Raw genomic sequence first — 21,519 nt, 5'->3', positions numbered from 1 at the left:
CCATTATTAAAAGGGGCATGTTTGTCTCTCCTTAGTGGGAAAGTTATTTACCCACTTAGGAGATGGGTATAAAACAAACTTTCCCTGGTCCCCACATTAATCTGAAAAATGAACATGGGATTCTTGGTCAATGGGAACCAAAATCCCATTGACCAACTTCCCCCCTCTCAAAATCCAAAAAAAGAATGCCCCCTTAGGTGAAATATCAGGAGATGTTTAAGTCTTTTACCCTTATATTTTTCAACCCTAATAACAATCATACCCTTATATTTTTTCTCTAAATTAATTACAAATTAATTTAATCCCAAATTCAACATGGGGTATATTCATTTTGTTTTGTCCGTTAGACATAACGGGTTGTAAATCTAAGAGGGGAAGTCTAAATCCAATTTGAAAAGTGAGGGGATGTTTTAATATTTAGGCCCCATTCGCTTTTCGATAAGTTATTTACCCGGGTAAATGCAATTATCTGGGTAAGTTTTTCTTGGGAAACATTTATCCGGGTATGTGCATTTACCCATGCTCTTTTATTTTTTAGATAAATAAGGTAATGATCATTTTAATCATAAAAATCCATTATTAAAAGGGGCATTTTTGTCTCTCCTTAGTGGGAAAGTTATTTACCCACTTAGGAAATGGGTATAAAACAAACTTTCCCTGGTCCCCACATTAATCTGAAAAACGAAATGGGATTCTTGGTCAATGGGAACCAAAATCCCATTGACCAACTTCCCCCCTCTCAAAATCCAAAAAAAGAATGCCCCCTTAGGTGAAATATCAGGAGATGTTTAAGTCTTTTACCCGTATATTTTTCAACCCTAATAACAATCATACCCATCTCATGTACTCTTTGTCCATTCAACCAAATGTGAAGGGAGGCTTTTGCGGAGATTAAAGTTAAGGGAGGCTATGGTAAAAAAACAAATTTGTATCTTTCCAAGCCATACCATAAGACAATGGATTTGTATAAGTACATAAACTTGATCAATCCAACATAAATATGGGTCAGACTAGACTGGGCCAAACCTCTTATGCACTTATTATTTACAAACAACCAAAAGTTAGAATTTTCTAGAATAATAACATTTAAGGACATTCTAGAATTACAAATAATTACATGTGCTTTAATTAAGGGACAAGATGGGTAAATAGAAATATAAAAATATTATGAAAAGAAATTGTCTAAAACTCACCATGAGTTTTCAACATTTCCCTTAAACTCACAACAACTTTTCAAAATGTCTAAAACTCACCATGTCAGTAAGTTTTTATTTTCCAAAACTCACCTTCTGTTAGTGCACCGCTAATGCTTCTTAACAGAGGTGTCCATATCAGCATAAGTAACAATTTTTATGACCAAATTACCCTTGAATGGCGAGTTAGAGGAAAAATGGTCTTTTTCAGTTTTCAATTTTCTTGTTTTTTTTTTTCATTTTTAGTATTTTGTTATAATTTCCAATTGTTTTTATAATTTCTGTTTTTTTTTACATTTTCTATTTTCTACAATCTATAAAATTTCCTGTATTTTTTGTTATGTATTTGTAATTTCTGTGTTTTTCTATAATTTTTAATGTTTTTTCTACAATTTTTATTTTCTGATTTTGATTTTCAATTTCTATAGTTTCTATAACTTGAAAATATATTTTTTATTTTGTTTGAAAATTTTATATATTTTTATATTTTTTGTAATTTCTATATTTTTATGTATTTTATGTTTGAAAATATTTTTTGAATTTTTTCCTTTTTTTCATGTCTAAATATTAAAATATTAATATATTAACACCCATTAATTTATTTTGTATTTGTTTTATATTTTCTATGAAGGTTAAAATGGTAATATATTAACACCCGTTAGTATGTTTAAGGTCAAGTTAGTGACATGGTGAGTTTTAGACATTTTGAAAAGTTGTGGTAAATTTAAGGAAAATACTAAAAACTCATGGTAAGTTTTGAACAATTTCCCAATTATGAAAATTAGAAATTCAAATATTATAAATTGGGCCCATACTCATATGGGGATCCATTCATACTATGTTGGGAAAATCCATTAACACCATATTAAGAGGGGACCAAAAAATAATAAATACGATAAGGGCCAAAAGTTAATAAACATGGGTATAGAGGCCAAAATATAGGAAAAGTTGAAATGGGTAATGTGGGGATTTTTGCGGGGCCCCTGCATATCCATTCGGGGCCCTCTATCTCTCTCTTCCTCCGATCTCTCCAAGTCACCGCCACATTTTTTTAGATCTTTGGAATAAGAACTTACTCTGCTTCAGAATTGATAACAGGGTCGAGAGTCGAGAGCCCCTGAATGAAGAGATTCCTTGAGTAGCAAAATCTTGAATTCACATCTGTGACCCCACTAAGCTCCACACCAAATCTCAACCGTGTATTAGGAATATTTTCCACTAACAAGGGAGATGCTTCCAATGCACGCTGAGATGCACATATGGGGTGCATATGTGAACTCCAAAATCTTGAGCCCACCCAACTCCGGATTCAGCCTCTAGAAACCCGCAGACTCCTTAATCCATACTTGTTGAGTAGGGGTGCTGTGCTCACGGTGGATTAATTTTTGAAATGGAATTAGGGTTATCGGTTTTCAGAAAACTGGTAACTGAAATTGAACCAAAATCAATTGGTTAACTGGTTGACCAGTTTGGTTTGTCAATTTTTTGATTTTTTATTATAAAAAATATATAAATATATAATAAAATACTAAAAATAAATATAATATTATATTTTAAATAGTAAATAATACATTATATATTATAAATATATATATTTACATATAATACATATTTATTAATTTATAATATATAAAAAATATAAATATATATATATATATATATATATATATATATATATATATATATATATATATATCGGTTAGTTTGATTAATTGCCAATTTTCTATTTTGGTTAACAAAACTAAATTGACCGATTTGATTAACCAAATTTTTTGTTCGATTTTAATCGATTCGATTATTGGCTTTTTTTCTCATTCCTGTGTCAAGTTCCAATCTGCTACCAAAACACTAGGGCTATTCACGGGTCGAGTTGGGTCAGTTTACTGAGGTTTTTCCAACTGATCCAACTTGGTCGGGTTACCTGAGAAGGAAATCGAAACTGACCTAGTGTTAAGCAAAACCGACCTGGTCAGTTTGAGTCGGGTTGGGTCAGTTTCGGCTCTAAGTTCATCCATGCCCCCCATGGCCCATGTGCCTATGTGGTGCAAATTTGGGTTGTCAGATATTTCAGTTTTTATGTAAAATTGAAATATCTTTATTTAACAGTTTTAAATATAAAATATATTTAAATTAAAATCGAAATGTATATTTAAATAGTTAAGTTAGAACTAAGTTGATTCGGTTCGGTTTCATACAAGAAAACTGAAACCGACCCAAACCATCGGTTTATGAATTTGTACAACCCGAAACAGACCGATGCTAATGAAAATCCAACCGACTCAAGTTAGGTCAGTCCGGATTGATCAATTTGGTCGGATTGGGCCTTATAAACAGCCCCACAAAACACATTGACAACAACGTCCCAACCAGCAGATTTGAACTCCTCCAGGTATGTTCTCAATACATGGCGCGGATGTGCTGTGAAACGTTGTCTTGAGGGGCTGATTTGAATTCCTGTATTTAAAGTCGTCATCGTTGTCCTGTATGTCCAAATAACAAGACGAGAGAGATGTCCACTTGTCCAGCACGCACATTCAGGTAACGACAAAACAAACCATCGAAGGTCGCCCACAGCTCAATGCGGTCAGTTAGTTTAGTCATAACTCGTAACCGTCCAGAGACGCCGTGTGCCAACTAATGTCCACCTGGCGCCTGACAATATGCGATTTGTAAAGTTCAACTTTTTATCCTCTTATTCATTGAATATTGATGTAAGCTTGATGTAAGCGTTTAACAGGAAAAACCAAACAAAAACTCAAGGCCGTGTGTGAACTGTGTTGACTCGGACTACACCTTCCTTCTTTACGATAAAAAGCCACTCTCCCTCCAATTTCAAACTTGAAACAACCCAACACACAGTATTCAGCATTCAGTATTCATCAAAGCCAAGCTAGCTAGCTAGCTATGGTAACAAACAACATTAACGAATTGGAGGATCTCGGCCAGTACCCTTCCTCTTCACAGCGCGAGCGAGAGTTCTCCATCATGGTCTCCGCTCTCATTCACGTCCTCTCCGGCGCCAAGGCAACTTCTCCTTCCACCTCCGAACCACCACCACCATCTAGCATTCTGCCACTTCCTGAAGCTTACACCTGTGGTCTCTGTGGGATCCACGGTTGTCTGGATTGTAATTTTTTTGCCTCCTCCTCGTCTTTATCTTCTTCTATGCAGCAGCAGGAGTCGACCTCGGCAGCAGCTGGTGACAGTAGTAAGAAAGGGAAAAAGAGAAAGAAAGGCAATAAAAACTATAGGGGTGTGCGACAGAGGCCTTGGGGAAAGTGGGCTGCAGAGATTAGGGACCCTCGAAGGGCGGCCCGCGTCTGGCTCGGAACTTTCGATACCGCTGAAGAGGCTGCTCGTGCTTACGACAAGGCCGCCATTGAGTTCCGCGGAGCTCGAGCCAAGCTCAATTTCCCATTCCCTGATAACACTGCAGGTACCAGTAGCGCAGAGAACCAAAACTTAGACACCCAACAACAACTGCAACATTTACAGCGGCAGCAAGAGGAAGAAGAGAAGCCATACACTACTCACAGTACTGCATGTATACAGCAAGAGTCATTTTTATCCCCTCCGGAGACGGTAGAGTTGGTACCTGAAACCATTAACAAGCAAGAGGATTTCTGGGATTTAGTAGGCGATGATCAGCTTGCGTTCGAGGAGTGGATGTTCAAGCTCGTGAATGATTCATCCAGTGGACTTCCTACTTTCACAGCGTCTGGCGACACCGCCACTTTCGATGTCTCCCAGCGTCAGCGAGACCTCTCTCCCAGCTGATTAAAAAAAAAATCGTGGAATGATTTATTGATATTATTTGTAAAAAAATAACTTATTTTTGAAATATTTTTAAATATATTACTTTTATGGATATTAAACTCCAAAAATTGCCTTTATATGCTAAAAACCCTTTAATTTTCAGCATCAGTCAACTCCTCTCATTAATCGGGACAAAATAAGTTATCTGTATAAAGTCAAAGGAGATGATGGATCGAGAGTCCGATCGAGACGACTTGATCCTGATACAACTCCACTCAAATCATTTTTTATTTTAATTTTGTAACAAATAAATTTATGGAATAGAGACAATCAATATTTTGATTTATTTCCGGCGGCACCTGTTGCAACTGTACAAATCAATAAAAGATTATGAAGTGGATTAAACAATAAAAAGTTAAAAACTTTTGATGTTGACCGAGACAAGATGTTAATCAAAGATATGATTCGACTACGTCTATTGCTGCACCGTGTATCGAATGCACCATAGATTTTAAAATTACTATTCTACCCATTTGTTCATTTATTACTCTTTTTTTTTCAACCATGCGGTGTGTAAGTGCATGCAGTCATCTGCGATGAAGAATACAATAACATTAAGGTAAGCATTGTTACAGCATATGCGATCATGTATTTAAGAACCAGAAAAGAGAGAAGTAGGTGGCTGTTGATTAGGAAATGAAAGAAGAAGAAGAAGAAGAAGAAGAAGAAGAAAAGGAGGAGGAGGAGGAGGAGGAGGAGGAGGAGGAGGAGGAGGAGGCGATCACAGATCTGATCTTAGATCTCTCTCTCTGCAGTGGTTTCAGATCTGAGATCTTATTTCAATCTCTCCCCATCTCTAGATCTCTCTTTGCAGTGAACTGTTGCCCGGGTTTTTTTACTGTGGCTTTTTGGCATCGTTGCCGCTTTTTGGAGCAATGGCATCATATCAGCGCCATGTAGGAAAAAATGATGCTCTAGGAAACAATCATATGTTTGGAACCGTTTTTTCATAGAAAACAGTGTTCCAAGTCATGTCTTAGAAATCAGGAAGGCATGGCTTGGAGTAATGCCAAATTTGGTGTTTCCTGGAGCTACATCTCGTTGCTGCCAACAAGGCAATGATGTAGCACTGGATAATGGGTAGAAGTGCAGAAAAAGTTTCTTGGAGCATTGGTACTAAATAGAAAAAGTTGATGTTGCTCCAAGAAACGTCCTACTTGACAGCAACCATTCCAAACAAAAAAAAAGGCTTCCAACCCACACATCAACAGCACCATTTTCTAAGAAAATGGTTTCTTTCTTTTTTTTGTTTGAAAAAGTTGCTACTAGGTAGGACCTTTCTCAGAGCAAAAACAATGTTTTTTGTTTGATACCAATGCTCCAGGAAACGTTTTTAGCACTCGTACCTATTATCCAATGCCACATCATGTCTCTGTCACTACCACCTCATGTCCCTATTGGTAGCTATGAGCTACAGTTCCAAGAAACACCAAATTTGGCGTTGCTCCAAGCCACGCCTTCCCTATTTCTAAAGCGCGGCTTAGCACACCATTTTTTTATGAAAAATAGTTTCAAACAAACAGGCATTTCTTGAAGAACCATTTTTTCTGGCATGACACTAATGTATCACCATTTTTTAGAGCAACTACATCGATGCCAAAGAGATGCTTATTCAACGGTTTTTTTTTTCAGGAAAAAAAAATATTTGGTTTACATGAAAATCACACCAGGAGATATGACTGTTTCCCACAAAGTTTTAAAAACTAACTCGGAAATGGAACCGTTCTAGCTACCGATTTCTGGGTCGAACGGTTCGGATGGTTCATATTAGGAAAGGCCAAATAGTATATGAGTCATCAGAAACAGAGAAAGGAGGACTGGAGGAGTAGAGAAGAGTATTTTGTCGGCTGAGAAAGAAGAGAAGAAGGAAAGAAAGAAAGGAGAAAGGTAAAAAAAAAAAAAAGGAAAATAAGAGAAAGAAAATTAAGGAAAGAAAGAGGGAAAGAGGGAAGGAGGGAAGAAGAAGGAAGAGGAGGAGAATGATTCGATGCTCATCGGCGATGGCGACAACGACGACGACGACAACAACAAGATGGCGATAGCGGTAACATAGCACTAATGACAGATCTCATAAAAGTTCTCAGATCTCAAATCTGATATTGATTTTTCATTTTTTTCTCATATTTAGATCTAAGATCTTCTTCTTCTCTTCTTCTTCTGAGATCTAGATCTTTTTTTTCTTCTTCCTAAATATCAGATCTGAGTTTGTGTCTCAAATCTGCAATTTCTCAAACCACGAACCGCTGTCCGAGTCAAACGAATCGACGGTTTCCGGGCTGAACGATCCGACCATCCACATCAACCGCGGTTCAAAAACATTGGTTTCCCATATTAAACGGTTCGACCGTCCAGATCCGATTTTCAAAGTAATGCAGAACACACGAACTCACGTGGGAAATATTAATAAGATCATGATCAATTCTGTGATTCTGTCTGCCTCCAATGATTACAATGTTTAACATGACACGTGCTGTTATAAAGTGGAAAATTTCAATCCAGCTGTATTTTAGTCTGACTGACAGACAATCAGACAATTACGCTATATATTACTCGGCGAAAGAATCCAATCGGGTGTTCTTCCAGAAGCCATATACGTATCCTTTACTCGACTGGACTTGAGAACGACCGCGGCACTCAAGCTTTCGGTCCCGCAGCCAATTTCGTACACTTTAGCTCCTTCTTGGCTACTTCTTTTTTTTTTTTTTCTTTTTCTTTTTGGAAAGACACCACGCTACCTATTTCTTTTTATCTTTTTCTAAATACACCACGCCACCTCTTTCCTAAGTATCATATATGATGATACACGCCACCTCTTTCCAATGGGTTTGATTGGTAAAATTGCACCTCCACACTTCATTGAAAAATGAATTGTTTTCTTATAAAATCTAGTTTTGAATTTTTCCCACATTGGAAAATTATAAGTTTTATTTCCAGTATTTTAATAAGAACTGATTTATATTCTTTAAAATTATTAAAGGAGAGTATGGGGATTCGATACCACAGAGGAGAGTATGGGGATTCAATACCGCACAATGCACGTGCACACGTATGTGCGGCGCAATGAGGCGTTTTAGAGGCGCACTTTGCTCACCCATTCGCGTGGCTCGCGATGGGTGGTTTTGGTTTTCGTGCATTGTTGACCGTTGATCACCGTTGATGAGATCAACGGTCACGATTCGATTGAGTGTGATCAAGAGACACAATTCAAAGTTAGCAGTCACTAACTGTTAACTATTTTTTCTTCATACCTCTTTACAAATTATTTAAGGAGCATGAATCAGACTCCAAAACACACAATTTTGAAATTCATCTCTCTCTCTCTCTCTCTCTCTCTCTCTCTCTCTCTCTCTCTCTCTCTCTCTCTCTCTCAATCCAGTCTGCTACAGTCTCACAGAAGGTTTCGTTGGAGACTCTTCAACTTTACTAGTTGCAAATTCTCACCCAAGGCTCTGTTATATCTTGGGAACGAATTTGCTTATAACCCAACAACAAACTCAATGAAACTGAGTGGGGGCAAATAACGTTCTAAAGACAATGTCTTCAGATGCGCCTCAGAGCTTCTCCTCTAAAGTTACAATATCTCTTTTTCTCCAACATGGTCGTTCATTGCTGAAAGGCGGTTCGGATGTTGGACTGTTACATGGTTGGGTTGAATTGCAAAATGAGAAAATCAGAACTTCTAGGGTACTTTATTCGGTATAATCATTTCAATGCTAAGTTAGCAAAAGAAATTGTAGAGAATTGATTGCTTGAGAGTAATAAATTGTGAGAATTAGATCTTGCATATCTTGTGAGGCTAGAGACAAAGCCTTTACATAGGCGAGCTACAGTAGGCTTCATGATGCGTATTCAAGATCACCAACCCATCTACCCCGGAGTCAATTCCGCACCCGAAGATGGACTCCAAGTAAGCTAATAAGGCTTATTCAGGTCCATTTGATTTGGGCGAGATGAAAATAAGATTCATTGGCATGCAGCATGATCCCAAAGAAATCAGAGACACTTGACTCGTTTCTAGAGAGAGATTGCGCAGCAGCTCAGCAAGTCAGTGAGTTTGGTGAGCTGCTTGAGCTTCGGTCTTGATTGGGTGACCGGAGATGCCCGAGGTGACTAGGACTGCTGAGGTGTCTAAGGATGTTGAAGTATCGCCAAGTCATTGTGCATTGCTCCACGTGTCATCGTCTCATTAAACGGGCCAAATTTTCCCTCATCAATATATTTTCATTTCTTTCATTTTCATGCAAGACTGACTAGCCAGATTTGCTCTTCACATCGAATTCACCTCACACATTGCAGTGTGAATTGGGAGTTCGCCATGACCCTTGATATAGTCGATCGAATTCGGATACCATCCAAAAAAAACTTACCTCTATATCCCATGCACCTCTCTTAGTCCTTAAGGCTTAGTTTGGAAAGAGTACAAATGCAAATATAATTGTAAAGTGTAAAATCTTATATTTTGTATTATTTTGTATTTATTTATACTGTATATATTTATATTTGTACTCTTATCAAACTGAAGCCTAAGTCTCTCTTCCGTCTCTCATCGTCTCTCTCGGTCTCAGTTTTAGACGATATAAAACAGGGGTGGATTGCTTCTTTCTCTCTCAATTTTGAATGACAAAATAAGGGCAGAACATGGTTATATTTTCATTGGCTCTCTCACAAAACAGGGGTGGAGCAGTTACCATTCTCTCTGTCTCGGGGTCTCGGTTTTGGACGACTCCACCTTGGCTCCTAATAACCATTGAAAATCTGTTCAGTATGCCAAAATGTTTTCTAGGCTTTTACTTCGTTCCAGTTTTCAGGTATTACAACATGCACCGTATTATGTTTGAGTTTGATAGGAGGTTTAAAAGTAAGGTTTTTGTAAAACTCAATGCATTGAACAGGGGGGACAAGAGGTCAATGGCAAAAGCTTGCAGTTCTTCTAATTACTATTTCCCAAGGTTTTAAAAAACGAATCGGACAAGAACCGTTCAGGGGTTTGGTTTCTGGTTTGAATGGTTCAATTGTCCAAATTGAATGGATGGCCTGTTCTGACAAAATAAATAAATAAAAAATGGCCAAAATCGTTGAACAATTCAAACGGTTCAACCACTCAAATTAATGATTTATTGATTAAATCAACGGTTTTTGGTCAAAAACTGGTTATAAGGAAAAACGGACATTCCCGGTTTTTCTGGTCCAATCATCCTATCCGGTCCGATTTTAAAAGCATTACTATTTCCTATAATATAATAGAAGAAGTTGTTTTTCCCATTCAGAAACCTGATACTCTTAGTTTGCTATTCCACTTGTTTCTTTTTTATTTATTTATTGCTTAATTAATGGTATACCTTAAATTAATTTTTAGATTGGATAGTTGATCAGAATAGTTACTTACTGCTTACTGTTAATGCATTATTATTTAAGTTAGCTATTGTAAATTTATTGTTAAATAAATATAACAGTAAATTATTCAAATTTATTTCATAGAAGTTATGAATTATTGTTAATGTGATGACAGAAGGGAATGATGTAATGTACGCATTTCTTTTTAATTTTATGTAATCCATGTAATTTTACTAAAAAAAACTTGAATTTTCAGTAATTTACAAAATACAAATTAATAATTTAGATAATTACTGAAATTATGTCATTTTTAATTAGTGAAAATTACTGCAAACTAGTAATTTTTAATTACTGAAAATTAATGAAAATTAGTATTTTTAATTTATGATTTTTTTATTACTAAAAATAAGTAATTTTTAATTACTAGTTCATTACATGGATAATGTAAGTCAGGCGGACTAGGATGGTTTAAACTTAACCTAGGCCTAGTACGAAGAATTTGGCCTAAGGCCTAAGCCCAAAGTTAAACTCGATTTATCCGATTCGATCCAACCCACACTAGAATTTGATACACCTTGGGTTGGGAAAATGTCGGGCTAGGGCTGGGTGCATCCTAAAAAACAAACAAGGTTAGATTACAAACTTTGTTAAGTGAAATTAATGCTTAAATTGGAATTGGGTCGGCTTGGGTCAGCTGGGGATGTCATAGATATAGTTGGGTCGTGTGCATTGTACGTGGCCCAACTAGTTTAATTTAAATTAACACATCACCCAAGTTGCAGCCCTATTCCGAACACCCTATTGAATCGAGGAAAATAAGAGCACTTGCTTATGCACGTGTATAATTAAGTATTAAGTATATATGATATTTGAATTTAACTTTTATGACCTACAATGAACCCTATTCAAGTATCAACTTTATACTTTGATATAAACCCTATATTATATTTCATTTTTATAATACCTTCACAATTATTTTAAATTAGCACCCATGTACAAAACATGTCATGCCTTTTATCTTTACTAGTTATTTTGCATATTCATTGCATGTGGGAATTTTGATTATGATAATGATAGTAAATAATATATTTCCAAAATTTTCTACAAAATTTTTATATTTCCATGTCTATAAAAGTTATTCTTATTTGTCAAATTTATTTTTTGTTTAATGTGATGAATATATGATATTAGAGATGTACTCAAATGTTTTCTATACTTTTATTTTATATTTTTTATACTTTTGTGTGTCTTCATCTTTTTAGTTATTATTATCATTTAATTAAGACATCAAGGTTTGGCATATATGACCCAAAAGGTTGAATTGTTGACTTGCCAATAAATAGGAAAACAACCAGATTATTGTGTTAGTTTTATATTTATATTTTATTTCTCTCATCAATACAAATAATTATTCTTTGTCATGCTTCTTTAATACATTTAATTAAAATATGATTCAATGAAAGAATGGGAGTTAACACCTAAATATAAGACTTAATGAGAGGGAATTGAATTTCAAATTTGGATGGGGTGAGTAAAATCTGATTGAAAATTGGATGGGATCCATCGAAAATTTTCTTTTTCATGAAAAATTTAATTCTTGTTTTGAATAAAAAAAAAATGCCTTTTAGTGTATTTAATATTTGGGTAAATTACAAAGAACCCCGGTACTATGGGGTCAGTGACAAAGATCCCCTATACTTTAATTTGCAACAAAGACCTTTCTGAACTTTAGTTGCTAAACAAAGACCTACCCCCCCCCCCTCCATTAGTGTTTCATTAATTAACTTCAAAAAAATAAAATATAATTCAACTATTTAAACTTTATTTTTTTTTAACTCCCAAACTATACTTTCTTATTTATTTGAATGGTGAGAAGGCATCACTGACCAGATCACCATGGAAACCAGTGACCATGACGACCATTGATTTGTTCAATCCTCTTCTGCTATTCCTGAATGTGGGGAGTGAATGACACGTCGGCACCAACTGGGAGTAGAGTAGAAGCAAGGAAAAAAGAAAATTAAAAAAAAAAAAGTGATTGGTGAGCAATAAAGATGAGAAAAGGAGATACTAAAATTAAATTAGGTTAGGGTTTTTAAGAGAAAAGGGAAACGGAAAAAAAAATAAAGTTTAGGTGGATATTTTGATAGTTTAACACATTTTACCATCTAAACAGTTAGGAGGTATTTGTCGTATTATAAAAGTTTAGGAGTTCTTTGTCACTGATTCCATAATACAAGGGAAGTCTTTATAATTTACCCTTAATATTTAGTATAGGGAAAAATCCATATTGGTCCTGCAGTAAGTCCATTGGAATCGGATGAAATCCAAAATCCTAAAAATCTGATCAGAATCGAGCTTAGATGAACTGTTCATACACCCGATTGAATTTCAAATCGGATTTGGATTCCATTAATTCCTTACCGGATCGAACTCAGGTTTAGGTGAGTTCTATCCAAATCCAGTCTTTTAAAAAAATCAAACATCGCTGAAGTCACCTCCTCCACTGCATTGATGGACTGAGAGAGAAGTTTCAGTTCACGACATTCAACTGTTGCAGGCTTAGCCTCCCATCGTCGTTATTCGCAGTTCTCATTTCCTATCCAAGTTCGGTTGAAGAACAACTAAATCAAAACCACTGTCCTGTCACTACCGTCTCTACAACTCGGCACAATACCAAACTATCACAACCTACAGCAATCTTCCCCCTCTCTGTATGGTCGAATCTGAAAGCCGGACCATACTTCTGCCACCGTCGTTGAAGACAGAGGTTGATGGTTGCAGGAGCTCGAAGGAACAAATCCTAATCCTCGACAAAGAAGGTAGAAGGAAACGAAAGAGAGAGACTTTAGACTTTCGTTTTGGAGTCTGACGCTGCCTTTAAAGGGGGAGGATCCGTTCATTATTGAAATGGATGAATTTAGGGTGTGTTTAAACCGTAAAATCAAATTTGCGATTTAGTTCGGTCTGTACTCGAAAACGGTTTGATTCGATTTCATATTTTGTTAAATTATGGCTTGTGGTTTTTGTTTGGTTTCATATTATATTATATATAATAAATATATCTAAATTGAATATATAAAATTATAAATATATAATAAATTTTTTATTTTAAAATAAAACAATAAAAAAAATGTTTTGAATTTTAATTTTTAGAGATGCTATTTAACCTTTCTAATTGGGTTAAGTCCAACCATATTAGAAAATACAACAAACAGTAATAAAATGGTTTGATTTGGTTACATGCCAAAACAGTTTAATTTGGTTTGAAAATTTCAGACCATAATTTACTTTGGTTCGATCTGAGATCTTCTCTAACTAGAGTTTGAATACCGCTAGGTGAATTAGAAAAAGTGATATAAGTTATAGTATAGATCGAATGGTCGTCCACTAAATGCGAGCTCGTTGATGAAATGCCTGAAAATGTTGGACCCTTGGGTCCACCTTTTACACGAACCCTGCTATAAAATCTTACCACATGAGCTTAAAAACTTTTAATCGGCAATTGGTCACTCCGACTGTTCATCGAGTTCGGATCAGCTACCAATCCTGTCCCAACTGGCCATTGCAGCTGGGGAACATCTCCCCATGAATGAGAAGGGTGATGCATGTTTCCAATGTAAGCTGCAGTGGCCTCTTGGGACAGGGTCGGTAGTAGATCCCTACCCCCATTCTTCATCTTCAACCACTCCGGAATTTTTATTCACTTTTTCTATCCACTCTCTACCCATCTATCCATCCTTAATTGAGTGACACATCTCTATTATGAATTGAGAGATGTGTGGCTACAATTCACGGTGGGTAGAGAGTGGATAGGAAATCTGGGCTCATCTTCAACATCCCATTTGAAGAAAAATGCACCACTGCAATGAGTTCAGCTTTGCTCATCTTCAACATCCATGCTCACACCATTCGAACAACCTCTTACAACCTTTATGGGAATATTATTCTCTCTATGAAATAAAGTACTTTAGTACGGAGATATTCCTATTACAAAACTGTTGGAATGGGCGCTCCACTGCAACTCCCTTTCTTCCACCCTCTCTATCTCTCTTCTTCCTCTTCTTGGATCTCTGCCACTAAATCCGAGTCCTTGAACCATGCACCACCGGTTGCTCGGTCATCCTCTCCCTCCCTATATTTATTTTTCGTGCTCCTCTTTCTTGATCGAGCAAATACAATATACAAAGACCAAACCAATATCTGAAGCCACTACACAAGCCTGGTCCGTCGGTCCTATCTCTTATTGAAGAACATAGTGCAGCAACAAATCACGGCGACCATTTCTTATTTTGAAACCACAACTACCAATCTTCCTTGCCCTATACTTCTTCTCCTTCCCACCCTTCTCATCAGTAATAACGTAGACGTCCATGGGCCCATGCATGGCCCATGCACGCCTACGTAAATCTTCAGGCCCGTCAAGAAAACCTAACCATCTAGGTTCTCCTAATCTTATCTCAAGATAACAAACGGGGATAATCTTAATCCTACCTCTAGATAAGAATTATTTTAGATAACCCTAAACTAACCCAAATAAGCTTTATCTCTTATCCTTGTACAGTCTCATTGTAACTCAACCACTATAACTATAAATAGGGTTGATTCAACCCTAGCACATACCATTTAATAAAATCTTTTTCCCAATACTTCTATTATTTTTTTGTTTTTCCTGTTTTAACTTGGTATCAGAGACATGTCGACAGAGACAGGCACACATGATAGTAGCCCAACAACATCCAACAATGGCTCAACGTCAAGCAGTGTGCTCCATTCAATCCAGAACGTCACTCATTATCTTCCTATCAAAATAGGAAGTGACAACTACCTACTATGACGTGCTCAGTTCCTTCCCATCCTTCGACACCACCATATGCTGGAACTTGTAGAAGGGAAGAAGAAGCCACCGCCTGAAGTTATACCCAATCTAGACGGTACAAGGATGGTTGTAAACCCTGAATTCGAAAAATGGACAAACACCAATCAGCTTGTGTTGAGTTGGCTGATTTCCTCTCTCACTAAAGGAGTTATGGCGCAAGCGGTAGGTCTATCGACATCATCTGAGGTATGGACTTCCCTTGCTCATAGTTATTCTACACACTCCCGATCTAGGGTACTGTAGTTGTGAAGACAACTGCAAAATCTTAAAAAAGGGTCTCTTTCTATTTCTGCCTATATACAGCAAACAAAATCCATTGCTGACAATTTCTACAGTATCAAAACCAGTGCTTAAGTCTGAACTGGTACTTTATATTTTATCTGGCTTAGGGAGTGAATATGAGTTGATGGTTATAGCACTTACCAATCAACCAGATGCAACAGATTTTAGTATTGCTGATATTATGGGAGCACTTCTGAACCATGAGAGCTGGCTTGAAGACTTAGCTCTTGCATCAGACACTCGAAGTGCAAATATGGTCGGCGTCCCTCCTAAGAAAAATAATTTTCAGAAGCCCCCGCAACAATTCTCTCCAAACTTCAACAACAACAGAGGTAAGGGGTGTAGATGTGGTGCTCCACAAAATAATCACCAATCCTTTCAAAATCAATCTCAGCAATTTTCTGGAGGACGCGGAGGTAAAAATAATGTCACTTGCCAGATCTGTAATAAATTTGGACATAGTGCCCTATAGTGTAGAAAAGCAAAATATGCCTTTGGTTTTTCTGATAATTCTTGCAATGATCCTTTTGCATTTCATTGAGGGGTAAATACATCACAGAATCAATATGAAAATAATTTTGACCCCAATTGGTACCCGGACTCTGGGCTATTCATCACATGACCCCAAATATAGATAATCTGCAGAGTCGTACTGAGAATACTGGACCAGATCAAGTGAACGTCGGCAACAGTCAAGGTTTGAATATTCATCATACAAGATCTTCTTCTATGATTTTTAATCAGCATGTTTTTTCTTTGAAAGATATCTATCATGTTCCTTCTATCTGCAAGAATTTACTTTCAGTCAATTGATTTACAAAGAATAATGATTTGTTTTTTGAGTTTCACCGTGGTTGTTGCTATGTGAAAGATTATACGGGGAGAATCCTCCTTCGAGGGACCAGTAGAAATGGGTTATATAGTTTTCCTACGTCAGCCACAATCACACCTGAAACACTTCTTAGAGAACGTACCTCACTTCGTGGTTGGCATCATCGCCTTGGTCATGCAGCTATGCGAAATGTACGACAAGTTATTTCCAAGTTTGGTCTTCCGTTGTTTAGATCTAGTGTTAATGAGTTTGTTTCTGAGTCCTGTCAAATGGGCAAGAGTCATAGAATGCCCTTGAAGTCATCTAGTTCTCAGTCTAAGTGTCCATTAAATTTAATTTTTTTCAGATGTATGGGGACTTGCTCCCGTTAATTCAAATAATGGATTTTCTTATATGTTATTTTTATGGACGATTCTTCAAAATTTTCTTGGGTGTATCCTATGGCTTGAAAATCATATGTTTGTGATTTATTTATTAAATTTAAGAGACCCGTAGAGGTTCTGTTCAATGCCAAAATAAAAGTCATTCAGTCTGATTGGGGAGGAGAGTATTGTCTCTCTCTCTCTCTCTCGGTACTTAGATTCGTGAGGCATAACACATTGATTGGCATGCCCCCATACACACGAACAGAACGGATCAGTTGAACGGAAGCACAGACATGTGGTTGAATCTACTTTATCTCTACTGGCCTCCTCCAAGCTCCCCTTCTCCTTCTGGGTTGATGCGGTAGAAACTACAATTTTTCTGATAAATCGACTGCCAATAGAGGTATTGCATGGTATGTCCCCTCATGAGAAACTCTTTCAGACAGCTCCTGTTTACTCTCTATTGCGTTGTTTTGGGTGTGCATGCTATCCTTTTCTACAACCCTACAACAAAAATAAGTTTCAATTTCAGTCGCTTCGGTGCATTTTTATTGGCTATAGTACCTCTCACAAAGGGTACGGGTGTCTCCATGTCCCTTTAGGGCGTATTTTTATAGCTCACCATGTGGTATTTGATGAAACATTATTTCCAAGAATTCCTGAAGCAATGCCAAGCACAACTCCTGCTTCCACAGGAATTATCATTTCAGGTCTTGCACCTCTGCAACCTGCAACACCGTCGATACCTCCTTCATCGTAGCCTCCATCTGCACTAGCATCTAGCTCCAGTTCAACGACCATCTCTCTAGACTCAAGACCTTTGGAACAATCCTCTTCTAAATGACCACAAAGGTATCGCAATATGCAAGATTTACTAAACTCTACAACCCTAGTTTCTCAACCGATACACACTCATTCTATCTGTACACAGACCATGGATAGGACCATTCCTCGGTCCCAACTTGCAACAAGGTATCTGGTCATGTCTGCTCTTCTCTCTCTCCTGCAGGATCAAGAACCTAAAAATTTTAACCAACCCTCCAAATCACCAAACTGGCAACTGGCTATGCAAAAAGAATACCAGACCCTCATTAAAAATGACACTTGGCACTTGGTTCCCTATGATCCCTCCATGAACATAATCAGAACTAAGTGGATATACAAAACAAAGAAGAAGGCAGATGGAACCATTAATCACTATAAAGCCTATCTGGTTGCTCAGGGCTTTAACCAGGTCACTGGTCTAGATTACTTTGATACCTTTAGTTCGGTTGTCAATCCGGTAACCGTACGGACAATCCTCTCCATTGTTCTTGCGCAGAACTGGCCAATTCATCAACTCGATATTGACAATGCCTTCCTTCATGGCATCCTTGATGAAAACATTTATGTGAATCAGCCGAAAGGGTTCATTGATCCCAAATACCCTAATCATGTCTGCAAATTGAAGAAGGCTCTCTATGGCCTAAAACAAGCACCGCGAGCCTGGTACTCAGGGTTGAGCTTTGTTCTCAAACATATGGGATTTCGCAACTCTTTTGCCAATCCATCTCTGTTTATTTCCTCCTCCCAACAAACGACCCTACTTTTGCTTGTATATGTCGATGACATTATTTTGACTAGAAACCCTGCCACTGCTATTAGTGGGTTTCTCAAGTCACTCTCTTCAGTTTTTCCATTAAAGGACTTAGGGTCACTGTATTATTTTCTAGGAGTTGAGGTAAGTCGCAAATCTGGCAGTTTGTTCCCCTCCCAGCAGCGTTACATCCTGGATCTACTGCATCGAACCAACCTTGAAGGGGCCAAACCTGCAAGCTCGCCCATGTCCACCTCTAGCCAACTCTCAAAAGATTCCGATGAGCCTTTATCTAACCCCACGGAGTATCAAAGCATTGTTGGGGCTCTTCATTATGTCACCATCACTTGTTTTGATATCTCCTTCGTACTCAACAAGGTCTGCCAATTTCTTCACTCTCCTATTGATGAACATTGGATAGCGGTCAAGCGAATACTTTGATATCTCAAGGGCACTCTCACTCACAGTCTTCATTTTCAGGGATACTCTTCCCGATAGTTGATTGCTTACATTGACGCCGATTGGGCCAGCTGTCCTAATGATCGACGATCCACAGGGGCTATGCAGTTTACCTTGGCTCCAACCTAATTTCTTAGATCTCCAAAAAGCAACATATCATTGCTCGCTCCAGCACCGAATCTAAGTTTAGATCTCTCGCCAACACAGTCACAGATTTGTTATGGATTCAGTCTCTGCTACAAGACATTGGCTTTCTAGCTCCTCCCCCTATTCTCTGGTGTGATAATATGGGTGCTACCCACCTGGCCGCCAACCCCATTTTTCATGCCCATACGAAGCATGTGGAGGTGGACTACCATTTCCTGCATGACCTTGTCACTCAGAAGTAGTTTCAAATTCAGTATATTCCAACAACAACTTCAAATTCAGTATGTTTAGCTTGCGGGGGGATAATAACGTAGACGTCCGTGGGCCCATGCATGGCCCATGCACGCCTACGTAAATCTTCAGGCCCATCAAAAAAACCTAACCATCTAGGTTCTCCTAATCCTATCTCAAGATAACAAACTGGGATAATCTTAATCCTACCTTAAGAATTATCCTAGATAACCCTAAACTAACCCAAATAAGCTTTATCTCTTATCCTTCTACAGTCTCACTATAACTCAACCAGTGTAATTATAAATAGGGTTGATTCAACCCTAGTACATACCAGTTAATCAAACATTTTTCCCAATATTTCTATTATTTTTCTGTTTTTCCTATTTTAACTATTAATAACCCCTTCCCGCCAATTGTTCCTTCTCTCCATAACTACATAGAACTAAATCTCAAGCCAATCGATCATGCAAATTCTAATTTTCAAAACGACAAAATAAGCACCAAGAGCTGTTCACAGAAGAATCTAATTAACTCTAGAAGTAACCAGTCAAAATCTCCAAATTGAACATAAAAAACACATCAAATCATTCCTTGCGTTTCTCCATCTAAAACCTCAAAAATAAACGGGAAGCCAAAGTGCAAAGCCGCCTGCCTTGTAACAAAGCTTGGATCGATGTACACTACGGGACAAAGAGAATCATTCCAAACAAACAAAACAGAATTAGATTCTCATTGAACTCCCATTAGCACCTCCTCTTGGCTCAGTTTGAAAAGAGTACAATGCAAATATGTACAGTGCAAATACATACAAAATAATATAAAATATAAAGTTTTGTACTCTGCATATTGTCATTGAACTCTCATTTGTACTCTACATAATACAAAATATAAATTGTTAAGATGACGTGTTGAAAAATAATTGGAGGGCCCATGTAGAAGGTGGACAAAAGGGTCCATAAAATGCAAGTCCCTAATGAGTCTAATATCTAAAAAAAAACAAGTAAATTGCATATTAGTACCCTATACTTTAGGGCTAGTTTCATTTTAAGTACCTCAACTTTAAAACTCGCCATTGCAATACTTGGATTCCTGAAAATTACCAATTTTATACCTGTAGTTAGCAGTTGATTAGTTATCTTGTATCACATAACATGTGCAACTTAAACTTTTCTAGAAATGCCAAAACTACATTTTTAACATTTTTAACCGGTTTACCTTGATTGTCTTTCCTAGTGACAACCAAAATTATTCATCTTCTTCGACAACAATGACAGTCTAAACCCCCCCTTTATTATGGACTGAATAACTAAAAAGAAGGACTAGAACAACAATGGTTTAAATCACTTTTGTCCAGCAACGACATCATCTTCTCAGTAATTCCTTTCCGTATAGCTTCTCTAAGGCTCCATTTGGTTTGTGGGATGGAGATGAGAAAAGGGAATATTCTGAAAATATTCTTTCTTTCTCTCACTTGTTTTGAAGGAAAGAGAGGGATGGGATGAGAAAAGTGTGGAATGTTAGATCCCAAAATCATGGATATGGGGTCGCACCAAAACCGTGCGGCCCTGGTGGAAAATTTTGGGAAAGCACTATTACAACCAAAAGAACCACCATTACTGGCCTTCTTCTTCACCTGGCAAGGAACCAGTGCGAGGGGCAGCGGCGATCTACAGCAATCTCCCTCCATCTTCCTCTTCTCCCTCTCCTTCTTCCCCTCTTCACCAGATTTGTGGCGATCTACGAGGGGCACTCCTATTCTTCCCATCTTCACCAGATCTGTGGCAAACTAGGCAGCAGCGAAGCGAACCAGGTAGCGGCGAAGCGAACCAAGCAACGACAAAGAACCAACAATACTTTTCCAGCAATGAATGCTTCCCTGTTCCCTATTCTTCCCATCTTCCTCCGTCACTTTCTTCTTCTTCCGATGAAGAACCAACAACTTTTCCTTTATTTTCCCATGTATAAAACCAAACACCGGAACCCATCCCATCCCATCTTTACCCATCACACCCAAATCTTCCCACAAACCAAACGAAGCCTAACGAAAAGCATCGGTTCTTTAGCAAAAAGGTTAGAGCATAAATTGAATAGTGGTATTCAATCATAGTGAAAAGGGATTTTAAACATGGATATTTTGACCATTTCAAAATTATGACTCTCGTCTATTCAAAATTTGAAGGGTATTTGTGTCCTTTTTCTATACCATTTAACATCAAATAATGATTTTAAACTAGTCACTAGAGATGTGATTTCTCACAAATCCGGATTTGTGAGTGCCATCTTTCTCCGAATTATACGATCGCAAGAAATGCGATTTCCCACAGATTACCCCCATAACATCCCACAGTACATTCAAGTCGTGTATTGAGAACATCTCCCAATGATGATGTTAACATGGGAAG

General features: G+C 37.5%; 1 protein-coding gene across 1 annotated transcript; it reads left to right on the top strand.

The window, feature by feature from the left end:
• Positions 1–4,025: 4,025 nt before the first annotated feature.
• LOC148850325 (ethylene-responsive transcription factor ERF109-like) lies at positions 4,026–5,077 on the top strand. The gene has a single exon (XM_088946406.1). It carries the CDS (start codon positions 4,098–4,100, stop codon positions 4,968–4,970), a length of 873 nt encoding a protein of 290 aa, XP_088802532.1. The 5' UTR covers positions 4,026–4,097; the 3' UTR covers positions 4,971–5,077.
• The last annotated feature ends 16,442 nt before the right edge of the window (positions 5,078–21,519 follow it).

The sequence above is a fragment of the Nelumbo lutea genome, chromosome 5, assembly GCF_056320005.1.
Source record: "Nelumbo lutea isolate HS-2025 chromosome 5, American lotus-T2T, whole genome shotgun sequence".
Taxonomy (NCBI): Eukaryota; Viridiplantae; Streptophyta; class Magnoliopsida; order Proteales; family Nelumbonaceae; genus Nelumbo; species Nelumbo lutea.
This window is presented reverse-complemented; position numbering and strand designations above follow the sequence as displayed.